Source organism: Trichosurus vulpecula, chromosome 3, assembly GCF_011100635.1.
Source record: "Trichosurus vulpecula isolate mTriVul1 chromosome 3, mTriVul1.pri, whole genome shotgun sequence".
NCBI classification, from domain to species: domain Eukaryota; kingdom Metazoa; phylum Chordata; class Mammalia; order Diprotodontia; family Phalangeridae; genus Trichosurus; species Trichosurus vulpecula.
The window spans coordinates 317056510-317083211 of record NC_050575.1 but is presented as its reverse complement, the minus strand read 5'-3'; the positions used below and the strand labels follow the sequence as shown (position 1 = coordinate 317083211).

At 40.4% G+C, this 26702-nt stretch overlaps 1 protein-coding gene across 6 annotated transcripts in view; it reads left to right on the top strand.

Annotated features, from left to right (window-relative positions):
• The window catches only part of AAK1 (AP2 associated kinase 1), a 246166-nt gene that overhangs the window by 78231 nt on the left and 141233 nt on the right, over window positions 1-26702 (top strand). For all 6 annotated transcript variants that reach the window (XM_036752566.1, XM_036752567.1, XM_036752565.1 and 3 more), the window contains exon 2: window positions 17342-17460. In XM_036752566.1, coding sequence (XP_036608461.1) covers window positions 17342-17460 — 119 coding nt within the window. The remainder of the gene's footprint in view (window positions 1-17341; window positions 17461-26702) is intronic.

Below are 26702 nucleotides of genomic sequence, written 5' to 3'. Positions count from 1 at the left end.
CCCCCCCACTTAATAGTATTTTATTTTTTCCAATTACATGTAAAGATAGTTTTCACCATTCACTTTTGTAAGATTTTGAATTTCAGACTTTTTCTCTTTCCTTTCCCCTCTCCCCAAGACAGGAAGCAATCTGATGTAGGCTATGCATGTACCACCATATCAAATGTATTTCCACATTGGTCATGTTGTGAAAAAAGAATCAGAACAAAAGGGGAAAACCATGAGAAAGAAAAAAAGTGAGAAAAGAGTATGCTTCAATCTGCATTCAGACTCCATAGTTCTTTGTCTGGATGTGGAGAGCATTTTCCATCATGATCCTGGAATGGTCTTAGATCATTGTATTGCTGAGAAGAACTAAGTGTATCAAAGTTGGTCATCTCACAATGTTGCTGTTACTGTGTACAATGTTTTCCTGGTTCTACACACTTCATTCAGCATCAGTTTATATAAGTTTTTCCAGGTTTTTCTGAAATCTGCCTGCTCACCATTTCTTATAGCACAATAGTATTCCATTGTATTCATATACCACAGCTTGTTCAGCCATTCCCCAATTGATGGGCATCTCCCCAATTTCCAATTCTTTGACACCACAAAAAGAACTGCTATAAATATTTTTGTACATGTTGGTCCTTTTCCCTTTTTTATGATCTCTTTGGGATACAGACCTAGTAGTGGTATTGCTGGATCAAAGGCTATGTACGGCTTTATAGCCCTCTGGGTATAGTATGGAACTAAATTCTTAAAACTATAGGTTGAATGCCCCACTTCACAGCTGTCTGGCTTTCTGTTGACCTCAGCAATGCCCTGCTTTGTAGGGAGGCTTGGCTTGATGAAAAGTCTGCATGAGGTTGAATGTGCAAGTAGAAACATTTTTAATAGTTAATAGAGTTGCTTGACTAGTATGCAGGACTCAGTTTAAAACTCTGTGCATGAGTGTGCTTAATGCCAAGCCTACTAAGTTGTTTTGCCTATGAATTTGTTCTTTGGAGCCCCTGGTAGGCCAAAATATGAGGCAAGGTAAGTATTTTGAATATCTCTCTGGAATAATATACTGGTCAAACATTAGTCTTCCCACTCAGATGTGAGCAGGATGGTAAGCTTTTTTTACTCTTTTTTTAAAAATAAAATTTATTTATTTATAACTAATTTAAAAAAAGTTTTTGAGTTCCAAATTCTATTCCTCCCTCTCCTCCCCAACCCATTGAAGAGGCAAACAAGGCAATATCAATTATACATGTGAAATCATGTAAAACATTTCTACATAGACATGTTGCCCAAAAAAGCAAGAAAAATGAGGAAAGTTTAAAAATAATGCTTCAATCTGCTCAGACTTTATCAGTTCTCTATCAGGGGGGTAAATAGCATTTTTCCATCATGAGTCCTTCAGAAATGTCTTGGATCATTGTCTTGATGAGAATAGCTAAGTCTATCATAGTTGATGGTCGTTCCAATATTTCTGTACAATGTTCTCCTGGTCTTCCTCCCTTTACTTTGCATCAATTCATTTAAATCTTCCCAGTTTTTTCTAAAACCAGGGTGTAAGCTCTTGCATGATTTCTTAGTTGCTTGACGGCAGGGACCACATATTATTTTCTTTGTTATCTTTGCCATTCTGTAACAGGGTATGTAGTACGTAGTAGATAGTAGAGCCTAGGAGGACACTGAACTAAGAGTCAGAAAGACTTAAATTCAGATTCCACAGCAAGCGCTTTGTAGCTCTGTGACCAGCTCTGTCTATTGACCTCTCAGAGATTCAGTTCCCTCATCTGTAAAACGGGGATAATAGTAGCACCCACCTCACAGTGTTGTTGAGGAGATCAGATGAGAGCCGGCAAAGCACTTTGCAAATCTTAAAATCTTCTCTAAAAGTGTTAGCCGAATGCATTTGATACATGGTTGCTGACTACTATGTGTTGTTTCTGAGAGTCAAGAGGAAAAAGTAGCTACCATGCCCAGATTTTGAAGCCACCAATCTCCAGTTTCTCTAGGATGCTGATTAATTTGGGGGCCCTATTTTTCTTTTCCTTTGGATATTTTTTTCCATTTATTAAATGTGTGCCATTTTGTGAATCAAGCCAAAAGCACTTGTTGGCACTTGCCACAAACAGTGTCATCTTTTCCCTTCGAAGAATGTCATGTGTCAGGAAGCACTCATACCTTGTAATAATAAAGAGACTCAGGCTCATAATAACAAGAATGTTGTTGTTTAGTTGTTATTCAGTTGTGGCTCATTCTCTGTGACCCTGTTTGAGGTTTGCTTGGCAAAGACACTGGAGTGGTTTGTCATTTCCTTCTCCAGCTCATTTTCCAGATGAGGGAACTGAGGCAAACAGGGTTAAGGGGCTTGCCCAGGGCCACACAGGTAGGAAGTGTCTGAGGCCAGATTTGAACTCAGGAGGATGAGTCTTCCTGATTCCAGGCCCAGAACTGGACCAATTAGTTTCCCTGTGAGTAGCTGTAGCCAAAAGAGAACTGATCACTAAGTGACCAACCTTTGGGCTTTGAGTCTTCATTCTTTGCTAGGCTCGTCCTCTGGGGACAGATACACTGACTATGCCCAGGCTCATCCATTCTCAAAGTCTTTTCCCAGTTTGGTGGAGGATCTGCCAATCACCTAGCCTTGAGAGAACTCAGGATCATTTACCTCTATGCTGTGATCAAGCACCAGAAGAAGAAGGCTTGGCAAGAAAATGCAGATAGAAATTTTTCTATTTTATTTTTGAAGTTATTGCTTATGGAATATGAAATAGTGAGTTGTTGAGGGAATCATTTTCTTAAGCATTCTAACCAAAAACTGGGGAATTTTAGCTCTAAGCACCCTTTTTGTTACATGATCACTGGCTGGAACAGACTTATTTAATGTTATGACAGTTAAATTGAGGGAAACACTGCCAATGCAGGATCCAGCTAATACCTCCTGATTTAAAACTACCTATTCATTCTTCCTATATTGAGTTTGTCAGCACACTTAGTGGTGCTATCTACTTTGGATAATAATAATAATTATTGTATGGTGTTCTAAGGTTTATAAAACCTTAACATTTGCAAAAGGTTTACATATTTTATCTCACTTGATATTGTTGTGTTGTTTTTTAGTTGTGTCTGACTCTCCATGACCCAATTTAAGGTTCTCTTGCCAGAGATACTGGAATGGTTTGCAATTTCCTTCTCCAGCTCATTTTGCAGATGAGGAAACTGAGGCAAACAGGATTAAGTGACTTGCCCAGGGTCACATAGTTTGTAAGCATCTGAGGCCAGAGTTGAACTCAGGAAGACGAATCTTTCTGATTCCAAGCCCAATGTTCTAGCCAGTTCACCACCAGTTGCCCCATTTCACTTGAAACCACATTCTATTTTAGAGGGAGTTAAGAGAAGTTTTGGGGAAGGGAGAACAGACATGAGAGACAATACAACATGGCAGAAAGAGTGCTGAACATGGAGTCGAGACAACTTGGTTTTGGATTCCACCTCTGCCACTTGGGCAAGTCACTTAAATTCTTTGAGCCTCAATATCCTTATCTGTAAAATGGAAATGATACGTGTAGCATCTATCTACTTTACAGGGTTTGTTGTGACATACAAATGAACTCAAGTGAACCACCAACCTCAGCCTCTCCCCAGTATCAGGGACTAAGAGGAGTGTGATATCAAGCATTGTGCTTTGCTAACTTTGAATTATTAATGTCAATTATTAAAGTATTAATGTTAATTAAGATAATGTGGATGATGATTATGGCAATGATGATGGTGGTGGTGATGGTTGTTTTTCAAGTATTTGAAAGATTGTCTTAGGAAAATTTTGTTTGGGCCTCAGAAGTCAGAATTAGAACCAATTGGTTGAAGTTATGGAGAGGCAGATTTTGAATCTAAGTAAGGAAAACTTTCTTGTATGTATGTCAAGAGGGATTAAGTTTCTTGCACTAGAGGTCTCTAAGCAGATACTTGGATGGTCACTCGTCTAAGATTTTCCGGAGAGGATTCCTATCTGAAGGGATGAGCTCGACTAGCTGATTTCTGATGTTCTAAGGTTCTAAGCTTCAAGACAGCACCTGTGATGGGAGCCAGAGTAATAGGATTGAAAGAAGACTGGTTTGAGATTCAAAGGATCTAGTGTCAAATCCTGGCTCTACCCCTTGCTACCTTTGTGACTTTTAGCAAGTGACTTTAACTTCTCTTGACCTCTGATTTCTCAGGTGTGAAATGAGGGGGTTGGAACAGCCAGCTCCAAATCATATAGGGGTATATGCTGACATGCCCTGATAGTAATTTACAAAGTGCTCTCAGGCATGTTATCTCATTTGATCCTCACAACAACCTGGCGAGGTAGGTGGAGCAGATATAATTAGCCTGATTTTCCAAATGAGGAAATAGAGGCTCATCTTCAAAACCAGCCTCAGATACTTATTAACAGTGTTACCCTGGGCAAGTCACTTAACTGCTGTTTACCTCAGTTTCCTTATCTGTTAAAATGAGGATAATAACAGCACCTACTTTGTGAGGATCAAAGGAGATAATTGTAAAGTGTTTAACACAGTGCCTGGCACATAATAAGCTCAGTATAAATGTTAGCTGTGATTATCCTAGAAGGCTAGTAACTTTCCCACGGTCGCACAGCCAGTACCGTATCTTCTGACGTGTGGTCCAGCATTCTTTCCATTTTACGGGGTTACCCCTTCTACTCAAGGGAGAATGCCACCCAATTTTGTATTCCCAATGAAGAGCTGGAAAATAGGCATTAACTTTTTAAAAAATGTTGCCAAATGCATCACATTGACCTTTTTCTCTGTAAAATCCCTGTCACGCTTTTCACCGTCTGTTCTGGATTTGTGGATTATTATTTTTCTTTTGCAAGTCTTGTCAATATCCTTCCTTGAACATGAACAAAAGCAAAGATGGGCATATTGTCAACAGTAGCATCTGTCAGCAACTCAGCATCGCAGCTAGATTCCCAAACGCCGCAGTCATTTTCAAGATTTTGCTAGCTCCCTAACCTTTTCCCCAGCTATCGGAGACTGCTGCAGGCATTAATGAGCCCTCTACCAGACTCTCCCCTTTCTCATCCGTTCATACAACCCTCACTGGCAGTGGAAGTTGTTCCTTCATTCATTTATTCATTTGTTCATCTATTCATTTGTTCGTTCAGCAAGTATTTACTAGGGCCTGCTATATGTTCAAAACATTGTCCTTGGTGTTAAGAGGTGCAAGGGTATTTCTAATGCAATCCTGTTTTGAAAAAACATATAAACTAATGGAGGTGGAGGGAGTACGAGATGGACACATGGTGCTTGGGCAGATGGAGAGTAGGCACTAGATTTGGAGTCAGAAGACTTGGGTTCAAATTCCAGGCCCTCTTCTTACTACCATTGTAACCTTGGGAAGGTTATATAAGCCTTGGACCTCCATTTGCCCATCTATAGAACAAAAGGGTTTACCAGACTTAAGTCAATTTAAAACCTTTGATCCTTAGGACAAAAGGGAGGTCTAGGCAAAGAGCTATAAGAAATTTTAAGGGAGACAACACTTTTAGCAAGGGCGTAGAGGCGGGGTAGAGGTCAGGTAAGGAGGAGTCTCCTGAGTTGGGCCTTGAAGGACGGAGAGGAGTGTGCATTCCAAGCTTCCAAGACAGGCGTAAGTAAAGGCACAGAGATGGAACAATGCAAGATGAAAATGGGCATGTGTAAAGGGAAAGTAATGTAAGGTGCAGTTGGGCTAGCAGATTGGAGCCGCATTGCATTTGGCCTTGAATGCCAGGATCCAGAGTTTATCTGAAAGGACAATCACATGAGGTTTTTGAGCAAAGGTATATCTTGCTCAGAGTGCTATCTTAGGGAGGTTTCTCAGGAAATATTATGAAGGATGGAGTGGAGAGGGGATAGACTCGAGGTAAGGAGACCTGTGAAGATATTAGACTGGTCTAAAAGGAGAGGTGAGGCAATAGAACTGACCGGAGTTGGCAGCTGATTGGATGTGGGGAAAGCTCAGGGATCATCAAAGATGATTTGGGGGCTTTTGACCCCAAGGAACTGGGAGGCTGGTAGTGCTCTGTGTGTTTGTCTGATGCTTAGTGAGACAGCATGATGTAGAGTTACCTAAGTGATACAGTAAGTAGAAGAAAGGGCCTGGAGTCAGGAAGACCTGAGTTCAAATCCTGCCTGAGACACTTACTAAGTGTGTGCCTTGGGTGAGTCACTTAACCTTTCTCATCTTCAGTTTCCTCACCTGTGAAATGCAGATGGTAATAACATCTACCTCACCAGGTGTTCTGAGGAGAAGAGAGAATATTTGTATTTTGTTGTTCATTTATTTCAATGGTGTCCAAATTCTCATGACCTTATTTGGGGTTTCCTTGACAAAGATACTGGAGTGGTTTGCTGGCTAGTAAGTGTCTGAGTCTGGATTTGAACTCAGATCTTCCTGACTCCAGTTCCTGCTTAATAAATGTTTACTGGCTGACTGAAAAAGCTGAGAAGGGAGAGGGGTTGGAACTTTTCTCCAGGTCTTGTAGGCTAGTGAAGGGGGAGGATCTCCCACAAGTCTGTCCTCCCCTCGTTCAGTGGCCAGTCCTCTCTGAATCAATGCCCCTGGTCATGAGAATTTGTGAGGACCAATTGGGAGTCATCTCAGTAAGATGAGGGAATTCTCTCCGAGGGGGAGGCCGACAGGCATATCCATCCCCACAGAGTCAGGGTGCGTGTTCCATAGATCACTCCTGCTGGAGAGTATGTGATTTTTCATGTTTATATCCCAAATCCTGAAGGCAATGCCTTCTACATTGCAGGCACTTAATGAAATGTTTGCTGAATTGAATTGAATTAAACTGATGTATCTGTGGCTCCGTTAGCCTCAAGTCTTCCTTCCACCTTAGAAAACTAGGAGAACCACGTAAAATTGCAAGCTGAGGGATAGGGATTCTTATGATGGAGAAGGAAGCAATTTCTATTTCCCCTATGGGATGAGGGAACTGAAGAAAACAGAAGACATTTTGGCTCTCAGAATGCTCCAAGAAGAATCCATGTATCAGGGGACTGTCACAAAAGCTCCTTTGACAACAAACCCTGCAATCACTGCTCTGGCGAATTTCCTTCCCTGGCTGCTCCAGGTGTTTCTAATCATGTTGGTTGTTTTCTTTTTCCCAGCAGCCCAACGATATTCCATCTCTGTTCAAATTACTATTCAAATGCACTAAATTTGGAGTTTGGGGAGTTTTTTCTTCCCTTCCTCCCCTCCCAAAACTTTTACCACATACGCTTTTCATGCAAAATGAAAAATCCAATCAGTTCTGCCTCCCCGTCTTCTCACCAACATCATTCAGAAGGTAGTTGAGCCGCTTTGTTCTGTGGTAACATTTGTTCCTGGACCAAGCTTCTGCCAAGGCAGTTCTGAGCTCCAGTAGTGCTGTGATGGTGGTTGTTATTGCTGTTATTATTTTTGTTTTGGGGTGGCATCTTGGGTTTACTCACAGAGTCGATTGATGTTAGAACTGGAAGGGACCATACAGATGTAGACCAACCCCCTAATTTTACAGTGAAAGAAACCAATTAGCCAATTTTTTCAATTTTCCTCCCAGCAGAAATCTCAACCCTTTGGCCCTCCAATCCAATGGGAGAGGTCTCTTGGCAAAGAACAGCTACCATCAAAGTACTTAAGTAGCTATGTAGGTCTCTGGGTGCTCCAGTGAAAGTAAGGAGTTCTGCCTCGTGGAGAGGGCTGTAGAGGACAAACCACTAGACTGAGTCAAGAGGTAAAATTCTAGTCCCAGCTCCTAAAGTTGACTGCCTGTGTGATCTTGGTTGTTTAACCTCTTAACTCCCTGGTTTCTCGATGAAGAGAAAACCTTTATAGAATTTGTCTTAAGACAAAAATGAGAAAGAGTATAAGGAAGCACTTTTGAGAAGTCGAAATCCAGACAGACACTAAGAGTAGAACATATATTCTAATGGTGCACACAGCAAATGCCTAAATTGGTACATACGACCATGACATCAGAAAGATGATGACATGACTTGCGAGTAAATTGGATGCAAGTGAGAGAAGCTTGTGCAAAGGCACCAGCCTCACCTTCTCCTCCAGAGCCATCTGGGTCCAGTGGCCAGATAGAGATCAGGAAGACTGGAGATGGCCCCCCTATTGGAAGGTAACCTTAGAGAAGACCCTAGCAGTTAAGGAATTTGGGAAAAATCTTCTTCAGGATGTGGAGTCTTAAAGGAAGGCTTCTAAGAGGCAGAGGGTAGGCAGGAGAACATTCTAGGTATGGGATACAGCCAGTGCAAAGGCTTGGAACTTGGGGCGGGGGGTGGGGGGGTGGAATGATATGTGTGGTGGAGGAGACTGGAAAGAAAGAAGGGCCAAGTTGTGAAGCTGTAAATAAGTGAAAGGCAAGAACATTCTCAGTATTATAACTTAGCTTCCTTGCAACATGCCTCACTTCTTAATCATTGCTTTGCAGAGAGTAAGGTATGGATGTGTCAGTATGCCCTTTGGCACACTTCTTTCCCCCCAAGGAAGGGCCAATAGGAATGCTCCTCCAGGGTATGCCAGCACACCTGGGTTTATATTCTGTTCACTGGAAAAATAAGTCAAAGATATTTATGGGGTTGTGAATGTGGGTTACTGGAAACATACTGGTGCCCTCAACAGAAACAGGTGGGTTTTGTGGAGGGGCATGTTTAGTTGGGGGACCGGTTGTTTTGGACAGGTTGAGTCTGAGGTGCCTATAGGACATATAGATGGAGATGTGATGTGATGTGATGTGATGTGAGACTGGAACTCTTGAGAGGTGATAGCTGAGTAGATAGATTTGTAAATCATATATCTACATGTACCTGATAATCTGACCCATGGAGGCTGTCGAAATCACTCAAGGGAGGGTAGAGAGAGAAAAGGAGAGGTGTAGAATAGGGCCCTTGGGGTCTGTTTGGGAGATAATCCTGGTTAGGGGAGCAAGATGAGAATGCTTTGCCTCAAAAAAGGGGCAGCCTGATGAAGCAATCTGATGTGGGAGGAGAACCAGAATGGAACAATGTTATGAAAACTGAGGTAGAGAGTATTCACATAGATGGGGTGATGGTCAATTATTGTTTTTGCTTTTGGGTTTTTTGTGAGGTAGTCAGGGTTAAGTGACTTGCCCAGGGTCACGCAGCTGGTAAGTGTCAAGTATCTGAGGACTGATTTGAACTGAGGTCCTCCTGACTCCAGGGCTGGTGCTCTATCCACTGCACTAGTTAGCTGCCCCTAGTTATTGTTAATATTATTTTCTTTATACTTCTTTGGGGAAAGAAGACTTTTTTCTTTTTCCCTTTACCTACAAGGATATTTTGAAGCTCATTAAGCCAGTTATGAAAATGTTGGCAAACAGGAACAAAGGTACAGACAAGAAGTAAATAATACACTGGATTTCATCCTTACTGACCTATTTACCCCCAGCATAAAGCAAGAATTTGGGATACAAATCAGACTCTGCTCTGAGGTGTTTTTTTTTTTAAATATTATTCTGAATTTGTATTACTTGAAACTAAAAATTAAGACTACTTTTCCTTCCAAATGATCGGTGCTGTGATAATCTTGCGGGTTTCAAAGATTATCTCATTGGAGAACGGATTTTAATTCTACTGTTGTCCATAGGTAACCATCTCAGAAACCGCATCCCTGAGCCACTAGTCTCGCTTTATAGAGATAGCTCTGGAAAGGGACTTGTTTTGTTTGTTTGGTTTTTTTCCCCTAGAATTAAGCAGCTCTTCAGCATCTGTTTTATTAGTTAGATGGTGTGTTTGTAAGTCATAGGAAAGGTTCTTAAGATCCTATAGCTCCAGAGCTGGAAGGGACCTTGGAAGCCCTCTCCCTCATTTTTATAGAAGAGGAAATCAAGGGGAAGTCACTTGCCCAAGATCACTTTGACATTGAGAAGGGCAGAATTGGATTAAAAAATCCATGATTCTCTCTGTTTAAATCTTATGACTTTCGACTTCTTTAAGCTATTTGTGCTTATCCAACTTGCTAATGAAAATAAAAAGATTATTAGAAGCTGGTTTCAGGAGTCTGAATGCAGAGCGAAGCAGACTATTTTCTTGTTTTGTTTTGTTTTCTTTCTCATGGTTTCTCCCATTCATTATAATTCTGCTGTAAAGCACTACTAATGTGAAAATACTTTTAATAGGAATATGTATGTAGAGCCCATATCCTATTGCAGGCCATCTTGGGGAGGGAGGGGGAGAAAATTTTAAACTTATGGAAGTGAATGTTGAAAACTAAAAATAAATAAATTAACTAATTAAAAAAAAAAGAAGCTGGTTTTAACCTTAGCTGGGCAGCTTGTTGGCACAGTACACAGAGCACCAGGCCTGTAGTCAGGAAGACTCATCTTCCCAGCCTCAGACACTTACTGGTTGTGTGACCCCTGAGCAGGTCACTTAAGCCTATTTGTCTCAGTTTCCTCAACTGTAAAAGGAGCCGGAGAAGAAATGACAAACCAGTCTACTACATCTCTGCTAAGAATACTCCAAATAGCATCATGAAGAGTAGGACAAGACTGAAAAAGAGACTTGAGTATTATCATATATTTTACCTCAGACTTCAGAAATAATTTCAGAAGAGCTGTAATCCCACCTCTGTAAGACCTGCTGTTTCACCCTAGTCCAGGGAAAGTATCAATCACAGATCAGTAATTTGTAATCCTTGTTTGTAAATCTGAAGATGTATTTAGTTATATCAAGAGCTGTCATGAGATTCCCTTCACACTGCGTATGTTGGGGAGGGGTAGGTGTTTTGAGTGGTGGAAGATCAGAGTTGTAGGTTAGCAGCAGCACCTTAAGTTGTTTATTACCTTCAGTTTTCTTATCAAAAATATGAGAACATTGTATTGGATGTTTTTTAACGTCCCCTCTAGCTTAAATATTCTGAAACTCTGTGAAATATTGGAATATCATTGAATTGAGATAAATGGAATGCTAATAAAATATATATTCAGTTTGGATATTGATAGAATTCTGACTGCAGCTAAAATGATAATTTGTGCCTTAAACTGTATGACTAAACTATTAGCATTAGAAATAGGCTGTTAGATTGCACTAATTGAAATGTATAAAAATTTAATATGTTGGAATTGTAGCCAACATTTAAGTAATATAATTGGTCTGTGAGCCTATAATTTAAAAGTACCATTGCCAAACAAAATATTGCCGAAGTACGAGGATATTAGAGACATGAATTTGAACCAACATCAACACGTGTTCTGGGCATTGGAGGTGACACAAAGTTTAGCTAAGAAATGATCCCTACCATAATTGAGCTTATAGTCTGGTGGTGGTCTAAGACATGACTACAGGTAATCCTGATACGCAGTAATACATGATAAATACATTTAAATAGGTATGCAACAGAGTGCCTTGTATATAGTCTATATTCTGAAGCATGAAGGACTTCTTCCTATATAAGTTGGTATTTGAGTTAGGCTTGAAAAGACGAATAGGCTTCAGCAGGGAAAGAAGAGAAAGGAAGAAGAAGGAAGGGAAGGGCATTTTAGGGGTAAGTTATTAAAGTAGCTAGGTGGTGCAGTGGGTAGAGTGCTAGGCATGAGTGCCAGGAAGACTCATCTTCTGGAGTTCAAATCTGGCCTCAGACACTTACTAGCTATGTGACCCTGGGCAAGTCACTTAACCCTGTTTGCCTCAGTTTTCTCATCTGTAAAATGAGCCAGAGAAGGAAATGACAAACCACTCTAGTATCTTTAAACAATGATAAAAGTTATCTGGATAGTGAGGCCTTTCCTGATTCTCCCTCCTCTCTCTATCCATTGCAGGCACTTCCCCTCCACCACCACCCCAAAAAATCTATTTTATTTTTATTTTATGTGCATTTAAGTGTATATAATTTGTTTTTCTCTGAAAGAATATAAGTTCCTTGAAGGCAGGAACGTTATACTTTTGTCTTTGAAATTCCCTATTACTTTGGCACATAGTAGGTGCTTTTGTTAATTTAATGCTGAAAGGTAGAAAGGAGAAATATAGAAACACAGATGGATATATGTCATTGTCAAAAATGCATAGAAACGGATAGTGATCATTTGCTTCCTTGAATTACATGCTTTGCCATTTTACTTTAATAAGAGACAATTGAGCATCTCTTATATAGAGTGTGTACCTTTTTCCCAGACAGCCTACAGTATATGTGTCACATATTTGATAAATGCTTGTGGATTTCACTTTTTGTGGAGTGTATTGTGTTATGCTATTGATTAAAAATATAGACTCTGCATTCATGGTAAGAGCAGTGAACTGGAAATGGAAAGACTTGGGTTCTAAATTTTACTTGGCTACTTGCTGGTTGTGTGACCACGAAAAATGGCACAATACACAACTTCTGGGCCCCCGCTTTTTTCATCTCAGCTTATATAAAAAGAATTGTTAGATATAATCTCTAAAGTTCATTCCAACTCTGAAATAAAAAAGTTAACACATATCAATATTCAACTCAACAAATATCTTTAAGGGTCTAAAATTTTCAAATACACCAGGCATAATAAGATAAAACTGGATACAGTTCTTGCCCTCATGGAGTTTATAGGCAATTAAGGGTTTGGGAAAGCAAATAAAACAAAAACATAGAAAACTGTAACATAAAAATAATGTGAATATGGATTTTTTTTGGTGGAAGAACTCTAGAAACTTTATAGTGCCATATTATTTTATTGTTATTGTAGAAGAGGTCTGAATAAAGAGGCATGAGCTACTTGAGGAGGACAAGATTATTTGTAGCTAGGGTTATCAGGGAAGGCTTCATCAAAGAGATGATACCTGACTTGATCCTTGAAGAAAGAAAAGAATATTAACTGGAAGAAATTCATATGGAGTCTATTCCAGGTGTGGAGGATAATGTTGTATGCAGAGACATAAAGGTGGGAGACAGCAGCAAAATATTGAGAATAGTATAGCTGGCCTGAAATGTAGAATATGGGAAGTAATATGAAGTAAGATTGGAAAGGTATGTTGTGGAGGGCCTGGAATGCCATTAAGCCCATTAAGAGTGTATATTTGGTAGGCAATGGGAAGCCATTGAAAAGTTTTGAGTTGTGGAGTGATGTGATCAGTCTTATGTGTTAAGAAAATTGCTCAGAGAAATTGGATTGATAACTGGACTAGAGAGAGAAAAACCTGGAGGGAGGGAGACCAGTTAGAACAAGTAGTCTAGCTAAAAAGTGAAGAGGGACTGAACCAGGATGGTTGAAATGGGTATGGAAAGGAGAGGGCAGAGACAAGACATGGTGTAGAGGCAAAATGAGGATTTTTCAACTGATTGGTTGTGGGGGGTGAGAGACAATGAAGAGTCAAAGATAATAGCTTGGTGAAATTTAGAGGAGAGGCAGGTTCTGTGAAGGGAAAAGATGAGATGAGTTTTGGACATGTTGGGTTTGAGGTGATGGTAGAATGGCTTGGAGATGTCCAGCAATTATTTGAGAATTTGAGAATCAGAGAATCTCATGTCAGCTGGCCACAGTGAACCACAGTAGAGTACAGGGCTATGGTCAGTCATCTCCCTCACGATGAAAACACACTCTGTGTATTGGTGCACAGATATCTGAATCTAGGAATATGGCTTTTGCCCTCTAAAGGGCACAGTTTCTGCCCCTTTTGCCTACTTATTGTTTCCTGTGGATAACTGAGGACCTCTAGTGTTTTTCATACTTGTTGTATTTGGGCACTTTCCTTCTTCCCCTTTCCTTTTAACTTAATGTGGTCAGCCAGTCTCCAAGCAAACAAATCCTTCCCGGGTTTTGATGTTCTTTGTTCTAAGAGCCCATTCATTGTTCCTCTGTATTATACCTTGGTCCAGAAAGCCAAATTCCATTCTCTGATATCACCATCTTAAGCAACTGTTCACTTCCCATAACATTCATTCTCTTTCCTTCCATTGGTATCTGTGATGAAAATATTGTCTGCAACACAAATCTCAGTTTAGCTTTTTGACCAAGAATTCAAAATCTCTAGAGATTCTTTCCAGATTATTCCTGGCAATGTTATCAGTTCAAAAATGGATCACTATAGGGGGTGGTAGGCCTCAGGCCTCAGAAGGCTCTCCATCGCATCTTCAATATGCACATGGGAAGACTCCATGCATCCCAGTTTTACACATCAGGTAGACATGTGGCTACCTCCATTCTTCTTCCCTACCAACCCCAAACATGTCTTTTTTTCCCCACAGGGCCCATGACAGATCCTGGTAAATCTTTATCCTTTTATGGAGCAAGGGGAGGCCTCTGACTCTTCAGAAGGTCCAAAGCCATCCCTTGTGTAAAGAAAGAGCCTTGTACACAATATCTATCTTTAGATTTTCCAAATGCCTTTCATCTTCTTCCCTGTTTCATGGTGATTTTCCTTCAATTTCTAAATTCTTGACAACCCTAACAATTCTGATTTTAATTCCTATTATTGTGTTAGAAACTTTTTATTCTTTTTTTCATGGACTCATGGATCTAAGCTGGAAGGAACCTCAGAGGACATCTAATTTAACCTCCTCATTTTACAGAGGAGGACACTGGGGCCCAGCATTCCACAGGTGGTAAATTTAAGAGGTGGGATTTGAAATCAGGTCCTCTAGTGCGCTCTCCACTGTACCATGATCTCTCTTTTTCTTCTGCCCTGCAGGAGAATACTTCACCCTTCATAGTAAGTTGGAAAGCAGAGGTACAAGTGCCCCCAAGCGAGCTCTTTTCCTCATCTTCTCCTGCTGGAAGTCTGACACAAGACAAACTGCGGGTCACTTGACTGGTGACTGTCTCATCTGACTTACTTACTTATCCAACGTTGAGAGTCTCTATTACTTGCGTCTCCTGTGACCGTTCCCCTTGGGAAGCACTGTGGCAGATTGCCATGAGTGTGCTTTGTCTTCTCAGGCCCCGTTGCCATGGGTTCGGGAGTTCTCGCTTTCATAGGGCACTGAAGCCCTTTTCTTTTACACTTCCTCTTCTGGTCTCTCAGGTATTTAGCCACTAATTAGCTGTCTCTTGTTGGCGCTCTAATTGCCCCTAGCGCGAGCAGTAACTTCAGCTAGGAGAAATCTTTGAATAGCCTTGCCAGAAAAATTCCAGACTCACTTACATCCTCCTGTCATTTTTTTCATCTGGTGCCTATTTATTTTGTTTTACGGGTGCCTTTCAACCTCTCAGTCACTGCAGTTGGTAGTACTCTCATCACTGTTTTAGAGTTTAAGAAACCAAGGCAGACTGAAATCACTTATTTTCCCACCATCACAGGAAGACGAGTCTTCCCGACTTCAGGCTCCACGCTATCCACTGTGCCACCTAGCTGCCCTGAATCCAGCCTTTGGCTCCTATTTGGAAGATCATGGGCAAGGTATTTCACCTTTGTTTAAGCCTTGAGTTTCCTCATCTGTGAATGGGATAGATAATGACCCCAGGAGTGCCTATCTGGCACTCTTGTGAACATTAAAGAAGATAATGCATGTAAAGCACTTTACAGACGTTAATGGGCTATGGAAATGTCTCTTATTATTGTTCTCAGCTTTTTGATTGGGCTTGACATAGAAATGGACCTGGGCTGTCAAAATCGCCCTTATTCTTTTATATTTAATGTACTTTGGGTGGTTTTTGTTGTTATTGTTCAGTCATATCTGACTCTTCATGACCCCATTTGGGGTTTTCTTGATAGATTTACTGGAATGGTTTGCAGTTTCCTTCTCCAGCTCATTTTACAGATGAGGAAACTGAGGTTAAGTGACTTCTCTAGGCATTACGTGGGTGAATAAAATAAGTTTTTTTTTAGTTGAAGGCTCACAGCAAACATCTCTAGTATAACTACATGTAATCAAAATTGTCTTTTATCTTCTGCGAGTCTCTTTTTTCCTTATTTGATCAGGAACCCTTCTCCTAGCCATAGTTGTGGAGGGTAATCCTCTTCCCTGCCCTGCTAACTAGTTTATGATTATAAAATATATATACATAAAATTAGTATATGATCTTTTATACCTAGGTCATGTGTCCAGTTGGAGCTTATTGTGGTATGTAGTGTAAGATATTGGTCTAATCCTAGTTTCTGTCCCAGTTTGCTTTCCAATTTTCCTCTCAGTTTTTGTTGAGAACCCCAGTAGTCGGTACCCTTGGGTTTGTTAAGTACTATGGTATTATGTTCAATTGCTTCTGGATCTTGGGTACCTAGTCTCTTCCATCTGCTTCATTCTAAATGCTGCAGATCATTCACCACCTTCCACACACAAAACCCTTTTCTGATAGCCCCAACTGCTAGCACCCTCCTTAACAACTTTGTGTTTAATTACCTCGCTTTTATTTTGTATTTGTTCTGTATATGCTGATATGTAGTACATGATGTGTCTCACCCTTGTTATATCTAGAACTAGAAGGGACCTCAGAGGCCATCTAGTCAAAACTCTTTACATTACAGATGAGAAAATTGAGGTTCAAAGGTTAAATGACTTACCCTCTCTTAGTAATTTTTTAAATTAAATTTTATTTTTTTTAATTAACAAGCATTTATTTTTCTCTCCCTCCCAAGTTCCACTAGCACTACCACCCTCTCCCAAAATAAAAAACCCTTGTAACAAATATGCATAGTCAGGCAAAATAATTTTGTCATCGGAATGCCAAAAATATTCGTTCCTGAGTTACTTCATTTTGTTTCCTTGATTTTTCATTCCTTGGGGATAATTCTGTTATGGTTTAGTTATTGAACCATTCACAGGTCCTGAATGAGGTAACCACACAAATATGCACAGATAATATATGAGTATGTGTCCTGTAACTTGTGAGCTGTATAAGCTATGCTTATACTTGTTTAGGGAAGAGGAAAATTTGCCCCTTCCCTTCCCCGGCCTTCCCTAAAACATCAGTCATTATTTTATCAACATTTTGTTAGGGCTGTAACATTAACAAAGCCTCCTATGTTGACTTTATTCCCCAAAATATGGATGACTAGTTTGTTTTTAGGTGAGAGTGGGGTATTTTCCCTTTTTGTTTGTTGATTCTTTGTACTTATATCTCCGGCACCTAGTACCTAGCCCTGAGCATACAGCAGGCACTTAATAAATGCTTATTGATTGTTGGGTCAATGATTGATTTCTCATCCTGTCCTTCTTGGTATTTTCTCCATGCTTTTCTAACCTTATTCAGTTAGTTTCACTGTGCACAGGAGAAACAAGGACCCTGTCTCCTGTTGCCCAGTCTAACCAGTAGTGTTATCTTCAGAGAAATCTGAGCTCCCTTCTCCTGACCCCCTAGACTACTCTAATTCTGTAGATCTATTAAAACATCCTACATGAACCTGTCTTAGCTGTGGTCAGGATGGGACTTTGAAAAGATCGTCTGTTTATTTCATAGGGGGATTTGCCATTGTCTTCCTGGTGAGGACAAGCAATGGGATGAAGTGTGCCCTCAAACGCATGTTTGTCAACAATGAACATGACCTCCAAGTGTGCAAGAGAGAAATCCAGATCATGGTAAGTCTGCTCATTTCAATTAAACAAACATTTATAAAGCAAATGACAAATGACATAAATATATGTGTTTGTATCAATTCAAATACATAAGTATATATAGATTTCACATGTATTTATATATCTTAGATATCAGACCTTTAGCAGATAAGTTTTCTGTAAAGATTCTGCACCCCCTCCCCTGCCCCCCAGTTAATTGTTTCCTGTTTATTATGGCCATTATAAATCCAAATAACTTTTCCTTGTGTTTGATACCTTGGAAGATGACAAATGGGGTCATCTCTTTATTTACTCCATCACTTCATCTCCTGCTGGCAATGTAGTAACTCAAGAGCCCGGAGTGTCTTACCTTCAGTAGTGGGTATTTGACACTTTTTTCTGAAAAAGCTTAGGAATCTATCAAGGCGACAGCTTGGTGATTGGGTTAAGCCATGGGTGGAAGGTTGAAGGATGTAGTTTTTAGCTCATTGTAAGAAAAAACTGCCTGCAAATTAGAAATGCCTCAAAGTGGAAAGGGGTGCCCCAAGGGATGTAGTAAGTCCCCAATCTCTGGAAGTTTTGAAGTAAAAGCTAAATAATATCTTTCCAGGAGTATTATTGAGGGGATTTTAGCTGAGGAACGGGTTGGATTAAATATCCAGGGAGAGAAGTGAAGAAGTCAGCCTGGCTGGTTTTGACACCTCTTCAAAATAGAGATTCCAGGAAGAACTTGGTCAGAGGATGGGGCTGCATGGGCAGAAGGATCTTCTAGGAAGAAAAAGCTACAGGAGTGGAGGCATTCTCCACGTAAGAATGTTGTTGGGACATGGAGGAGAAGTCTGGAGAGTGAGTAGTGCAAGCAGGAAAGGAGAGATTCTATGATTTTGTTGGTTTCAGAGTTTAACCCTGTTTTTTGTGACCTATGGGAAAGGCATTGGGATACAGTGGAAACAACACTAAACTAGGAATGAGAAGACCCTCATTCTGGTTATGGTTCTAACCTTTAGTAACCGTGATGTTAGACTGGTTGCTTACTTGTTCTGACTCTGCTTCCCTAAATATTACGTGGGGGCAATATGCATGCCTTGTACAGTAGGAAAGGTTAGGAAAGTCCTTACTAAAGTGCTATTGTAATGATAATGATGGTGATGATATTTCTGTACCTCGGTTCTTTAAAAACTGAACAGAACAAGCACAGTCATATAGAGTGTATTCAGTCTGAGGAAACTTTCTCTAAGGGGCTACCTACTTTTCTTGGAATTTGTGTGTATGGTCATCCCAAGAGCAAGGCAAACCAAAGATGGGGGGGTTTCTTTGGGTGAGACAAAGCTGTGGAGGAACTTTGTTCAGCAAGTAATAGTGAAAAGAGAGGGATGGATTTCAAGTTGGAAAATCATAGATCTAGAGTTGGGTGGAACCTCAGAGACATCTGGTCCGACCCTTTCATTTTAGAGATGAAGAGACTTTGGCTCAGGGATGTTAAGTGATTTGCCTAGGGTCACACAGGTGAAATTTGAACCCTCTTCCTCTGACGGCAGAGTCCAGGCACTTTCCACTTTACCATTCTGAGTTCAAGTCCTTTGCTCTGACACTCAGTATTTTGTGTGACCCTGGGCAAGTAGTGAACAGTGTTTCCCTCAGTTTCTCATCTATAAAATGAGCTGGAGAAGGAAATGGCAAATCACTCCAGGAACTTTGCTAAGAAAACCCCAAATGAGGTCATGAAGAATTGGACATGGAAACATGACTGGACAACAAAAAGTTTCCTATTGGTCCATTTCATCATAGAAATAGCATTAGATTTGGCATCAGATGATCTGTGTGCCACAAATAATTAGTGTAACCTTGGACAAGTAACTTCCCCTCTCTGGGTCTCAATTTTGCTTTTGCTTTTAATTCCAGTACCTTTTTTCTTTCATATCAAATTGATTCCCAAACATCCCAATCAATCTTCTTCTCATAAGCCTTTACTAGCAATAAAGATTAAAAAACAAGTTCAGTCAACTATGTTTGCAAAGCTATGCAATATTCCAGACCCTTAGTGTCTTGCCTCCTCGTTTTCCTATCTCTACTCCAAGTGGACCTCAGTTTTTTCATCTGTAGTATGAGAGAATTGGTCTAGATCCTCTTGTAAGGCTCTTCCTGCTTTTGGTATTTAGCTCTGGAAGACCAGCTGAATGCTCCTTAGCCTTTGGTCTTACTTCCCACATTTGCAGAACAAGAATATATGTCTCTTTCAGGCTATGAGGCTATACTAGATGAAGTAAGTGAAATTACAGTATATTGGGGCTTGATAAGCCTGTTTTATTGATGCTTCTTAGCTAATTGCACAGGGGTCCCATTTTAGAAAATTATCTTGCTCTGGCTGGCTGATAGATGGACTCTCACTAATAGATCTTGGCCCCCTCTCTTATTTGGCATCAACCTAGATTTTTTCCGGATTCCCAATTATTTTTTCTCAGGATTTATAGACCAGCTCAGATGGATCACAGCTGATTTGTGTTCCATTAAATGTAAAGGGACTATTTGTTCTTCAGGACATGACCTAAAAGAATCTCTGATTCATTTTGGCTTCAAAGAATCATCTTCATTTCCATCTGCTCCCTTAAGTAAATCTTATTTTCCAAATAAAAACAAATTCAGGGAAGGGCCAGATTTGGAGTGAGGAGGCTAGAAGTTTATGCGAATCATAAATTTTAGAGCTAGGATGGAATTCAGAGGTCATGGAGTCTGACCCCACCATTTTACAGCTGAGGAAAATGCAGCCCAGAAGGGTTAAGTGATTTTCTTAAGGTCATACAGCTTGCCAGTGGAGCTGAGACATGAACTCAGGTCTTTCGTCTCCAAGGCCAGTGTGTAGGCCTCTTATGGATAGCCATTTCCTTTTGAGTCAGCACGGAGTTATGGTATCAAGTGAGCAAATGCAATATTATATGGTATTAATAGAGGTATAGTGTCCAGGAGAACTCTGCCTTGGTTAGGCCACACCTGGAGTGTACCCATTCTGGGCACCACCATTGAAGAAAGGATGTTGAGAAGCTGGAGGTAAACAGGGATGATAAAGGTCTTTGTTCTCTTGCCATATGGGGATTGGGTGAAAGAAATGGTGATGTTTTAGCCTAGAGAAGAAAAGACTTGGGATAAGTATGACTCATTTATTCATCAGGCATTCAAGCGTTTGAATGGCTGTCCCATCAAAATGAAATTAGACTTACTCTCCTTGATTCCAGAAAGCAAAACTGGAAGCAGTGAGTACAGGCAGCAAAGAGACACATTTAGACATGGTGTAAGAAAAAAAAAATCTGATAAGCAGAGCTATCCAAAAGTGGAACAAGTTGCTTTGGGAGGTAGTGAGTTCTCCCTTATTAGAGGTCTTCAAGGAAAGCCTGAACAAATCCTTCTTAGTGTATTGTAGGAAGAATTATTGTTCATATATGAGCTGGACTAGGTAGCCACTGAGATCCAAATTCTGGATTTTATTGTACAAGTTAAAATTATTAAAAAATATTTTTTAAATTTAAATAGTATTTCATTCCCCACTCCCTACCCCCAAATACATATTAAGAAAAAAAAGTCTTTAGGGGAAGCTAGGTGGCACAGTGAGTAGAGCACCGGCCCTGAAGTCAGGAGGACCTGAGTCCAAATCTGGCCTCAGACACTTGACACACTTAATAGTTGTGTGACCTTGGGCAAGTCACTCAACCCCAATTGCCCTGCCTTCCCCACTCCCAAAAAAAAAAGAAAGAAAGAAAGAAAAGTCTTTAGCCAATAATAGCTAGCATTTACTTATAGCACTTTAAGATTTGCACATCATCTCATTTTATCTTCACTACGACTTGAGGGGTAGGTACTATTATTATTCCCAATTTACAGAAGAAAAGACTGAGGCAGAAAGAGGTCAGGTGATTTTCCCAGCTTGACACAGGTACTAAGGATCCGAGGCCAACGTGAGAAGAGCTGCTGGGAAGAAAACCCAATTCCTTGACTTATTATTTTTATCTGGTCATCTCTGTTCCTTCTTCAACAATCATTTATTGCTTGGATAAGGAATTTCTAGCTACTTAATTCCACCTGGCACTGGACAGCTTTATATAAATTGCCCCTAATACAATTCAGTATAAAAGCTCTAAGGGGGTGATAAAAAACTATTTGAAAGAGAATAGTTAATCTAAACATAACCCTCAGGCATTGCGGCAATAGGGAGTCCCTCTTGTTCAGAGAGTTAAAATGAGACAAATAGATTGAGAATGTCAGAAAGACTATAGCTAATAAATTGACCAAATACCTCTAAGGTTTTAAAGTGAGTACCTGAAATCCAAGTTGTTCTTTTACACATGTGAAAAACCTCCAGCATTAAAATGAAAAATAAACCTGTTTTGTAAGTTCACTTTGAAATTTAGTAATAAGGGCAGGCAGGCAGGCTGATTCCTAGTGCAGAAAGTACTGTTAGAAGAATCCAGATGGAAATCATCTCAGACCCAGATTTTCTGTCGCTTGTTATGGTTTGCAATTTCAACCTTAAGGAAGTTAATTCATTACTCTAAATAAGTGAATTTGTACTTAAGGTGCTCTATTGCTAAGGTAAGTAGTAGGTCTCTGAGTTTGGTGATATTGTGGTTCATTTGTAAGGCTTGTATTTTATCTGGGTGTCCTGCGGTAATTTTTTTTTTTTACGTTCATGGTCATGAATTTTCTAGGCCTTCATTTGTTTATTTTTAAAAATTATAAAAGGGCAGCCAGATGGCACAGTGTACAGAATGCCAGGCCTACAGTCAGGAGGACCTGAGTTAAAATTTGGTCTCAGATGCTTATAGGCTGTGTGACCCTGGGCAAGTCACTTAACTCTGACTGCCTCCACCCCCCAAAAATTTTTTTTTAATGGATAGGGATTAGACCTGAGATTTCAGTGAATAAAGAACTATTCATTGAGAGGATGATAGAGAACTATTTCATTGAATAATGAAAGATAATTGAGAACTATTTAATTAAATAGAGAGCTATTTCCAGGTGAAGAAATTCCCTTTACCAGTGTGGATCAGCACTTTTTCTGCTACTTACCATCTTTAAGAGTTTCTTGGAGTACTTAGAAGTTAAGTGACTTGAGCAGGGTCATATAGTCATTATATGTCAGAGGTGGGACCTGAATCCTAGATCTTCCTGGGTAATAAAGACAGAACTCTTAAAAATAGTTTAATTTAGACAACATTACGTAACAATTCAAAGATGACATACTAGTTTTAAAAGAAAACAAAATTAAAAGATACAAATCAGTGCTTTCCCCTCTCTCAACATACTGAGTTTGAGAAAAATGTGGGACAACCAGGTGAAGATGTACAGCAAAAAGTTGGTAATGTGGGACTAGAGGTCAAAAGATAAATGATGGCTGGGTATGTGGATTTGGGGGTCATCTACATAGAGATGATAATTGAACCCTTGGGAGTTAGTGAGATAACTCAGAGCAAATATAGACAGAGGAGAAGAGAGTCCAGGACAGAGTGCTGGGATATACTCAGTTTTTGTGGATGGGAGGAGGAAAATGAGAATAAGCCAATCAGCTGATAGAAGAACCAAGAAAGCAGTATAAGAATGGCAGAGTAGTGAGTCAAGGGGTGGTATTGGAAGCCAAACTGTAAGGGATGGCGAACAGAGTGAAACATGAGGATATGAAGGCAACGAGTGTCGATAGCCCTTTCCAGGAGTTTGGCTGTGAAAGGGAGAAGCGCTATGATAATTTGATGGAATGGCAGAGCCCAGGAAAAAAATTTTAAAGGAGAGATGAGATCCAAGAGTGTTTGTAGGTATCAAGGAAGGAACCACTGGGTAAAGAGCGATTTTGGATCAGACAGTGGGAATGGTTGCAGAGGTGAGCTTCCAGAGGAAGTGGGAAGGGGTGGGATTAAGAGCATCAGTGAATGGGGTTGGCTTTGACAAGAAGAAGCCCCATTTTTTTTGTCAGAGACTGGAGCAAAGGAGGAAATATGCTTGGCAGTGATGAAGTGAGATTTCGAGGTGTGGAGTAGAGGAGAAGAGGGAGCTTAAGGTAGATGCCCATTATTTCTCCATTCTTAAGTGGAATGCATGTAGGAACAGAGAAGTTAGGAGAGGGGATAACTCAAGGCTGTGGTTTGGCCAGACTGGACTAGCACTAGAGAAAGGGGGAATCAAGGGTAGCTGATAGCATATGGTAAAGATAGGCACTGGGTCAAGACTGAAGGGGAAGGAAGGGACTCTATAGTAAGGATAATGGAATGGGAGAATATGGAGAAATGAGAGATAGATAGATAGATAGCATTTATTAGATGCTGACTTTGTGCCAGGCCCTTTGATAAACACCATGTATAGAAATAAAAGCAAATAAGATAGTCTCTGCCCTCAAGGATAGTGGGGGGGAAAGGCAACATATAAATGGGTGTTGAAAAGTCATGAATGGAGAGGGTGAAGTGTAATGGTTCTTGCGAGGGGACAATTTAACTGGTGAGGAGAACAAGGAGGAGTACAGAGATAGCCCAGGCATGAGTAAGGGCAGACATGGCTGATGTCTTTCCTAAAATGGTAATCCTGGGGAGGGAATGACCCATCAGGAGAGACTGGAGGTCCCCAATGAGGATGAAGAATAGGTTTAGGAGGAATGAGACAAAAAGAGGAAATGTAAGGATTTAGAGGTCGTAGGTGGAAAGAAGAGATGTAGGATACTGGTTAGTTCAAGGATATGACTCTCCCTCTGTGTAGCTGAAATGAAGTAAAGTTGGAAGTCATGGGACTTTAGAAGCTTTATGATCTGAGAGGCCAAGGTTTTCAAGGAAACATTAATGTATGTATGTTGAAGTCCTCAAATATAGGGACAGAGATTGGGATGGAGAGTTGAATTTTGAGTCAAGTGGTAAATTCTTTGTGAAAACAAAAAGAATGATCCAGTAATAAAGTTGGAATGACCCTTTAAGGAAGAGACGTCACAGAGTGATGGTAGCAAAGAGACAGTCTAGAAATGGGGTGAGGAGCAGGGAGTATTCCTTCAAGCAGAGAAGGTGGTCCTTATCCTCAAGTCCTTACCCTTTCCCCTTCTAGTGGGAAAAGGCAACACAAAAGTGGAAGATGGAAAACAGTGGAAGGAGGAAACCCTTCCTCCTGGTCCAGTGCTTGGGGAATTTAGAAGGCATACCTAGTACTGGAAAGGGTGACTGCAGACTGAGAGTGCAAGAAGATGAAATGAGTGTAAAGGGACTCAGAGCAGTTAAATGATGGAGTGGGGATTCCAGAGGGCACAAGGGCACGTCTTTAATTCTCTAGACTAAACACCCCCAGTTCCTTCAGTCATTCACAACTTGGCATATTCTCTTACTTTTTCGTCTTGGTTACCCCCTCTTGGATGCACTACACTTTGATTGTGTCCTTCCTGAAATGTCATACCAGAACTGAACATGCCATTCCAGATGAGCTCTTACCAGGGCAGAGTACAGTGAGAATGTCAACTCTTATTCCTGGAAGTCATGCTTGTTCTTCTGCAATCCAGGATAGTGTTAGCTTTTTTGACTGTTGACTCATTGAGTTTGCAGATCACTAAAGTCCCTACATTTTTTTTTCCCCACAGAAAGTGTTATCTAACCAGGATCCCTCCATCTTAGACTTAAGAAGTTGATTTCTTAAACCCAAGTGTAGAAATGAGAGGCAGCTAGGTCTAGTGAATAGAGTGCTGCCCTTGGAATCAGAGAGACCTGTTTCAAATTCTGCTTCTAACAATTACTAGCTCTGTAACTATGGACTAGTTGCTTAACTTCTGAGCCTCAGTTTCCTCATCTATAAAATGAGGGAATTGAACCTTAGATAACCTCTAAGGACCCTCTCAACTCTGAATCTTATTCTATGAACTTTACCTTTGCTCCTATTAAATATCATCTCATTCTCCTCAGCCCATTGTCCCATTTTGTTGACTTTTTTAGATCCTTTGCCACTATCATCCATTGTATTATTATCTATCTCCCAATTGCATTCCATCTACAAACTTAATAAGTCAGCCATCTGTAGCTTCAACCAAGTCATTGATAAAAGTTGGCTAGTACAAGGCCAAGGTCAGATCTCTGGAACACTCCACTAGTGTTCCTTCTATGTTTTGGCTTTCTCCAGAGGACACTGCATCTCTGGCCACCCTCTACAGTAGGAGGTATTCCTTCTCTCATGGTTGCGGAAGCTTGTCCAGGAATAGGTAGCCTTCCTCCCGCTCCCCTCTGACTCTTCTGTTGCTATTGCTCTGCAGCCTTTTCATCTGAGCTTCACTCCATCTTTCAGTATCAGCCTGCAGAGTTCCTTGTTGTTGCCTTGTCTTCCTCTTCATCTGTTTACAGTTGGGGATTTGTCTAAATATATGCCAGTTTCCCCTCCAGAACCCAGATCTGCAAATTCATTCATTTCTTCAATTTCCATTCCCTTATCTTCATTCCAACTTGGTCACCAAGAATGCCTCTACCAAAGATTTCATCATTGCTTATATAATTATAGCACTTCCTTGGTTGATGATGCTAAAATTCTCCTTTCCAGTCATAACCTGCCCCTTGCCTCACTTCTGCTAAACTCATTCTTTATCCTGACAATAACCTCCAGTCCCTCCATGCTTCTCTGTGGTCTCAATCCATCATGCCTTCTCTGTGCTTGCCTTATATTTGATCAGTCCAACTATATACTGTTCACCATTTAATCTTTTGTCCTGTTAAGTCCTTGCCAATCTTTCAGCTGGGATCACCCCCACAATCTACTATCTGTGGTCCTACTTCTGTAATGCTGAATGCCAGTGGGAGAAGCCATCCTGATTGGATCATCTACAGAGTCATACTATCTAATCTCAACTGGGTCTTCACTCCTGTAAGGCAATCTTTATTTTTCCTTGACTATCACAATTTCTACAGTGGCTTTTCAGACTTTCATCTCTCTCTCCTTCAAGACCCTTGGTTTCTTTCTCGGCAGATGAGAAAGTTTTTTGCTTGAAAAAATTAAGATAACCCATCATCAGCTTCCTTATCTCTTTTTCTCCACACCTCAAAACAAACAAACAAACAAACCTGTACAGGTCCTCACCTCTTTTGCTCTGGACTTAGAGGATGAAATGGCGTTTCTTGCCAAGGATGTTACTTAATATGTCTATTTGTGCCCTTGATATCCCATCGTAGCTAGGTGATGCAATGGATAGAGTATTGGACTTGGAATCAAGAAGATCTGAGTTAAAATTCTGCCTTAGACACTTAATGGCCATGTGATCCTAGGCAAGTCACTGAAAT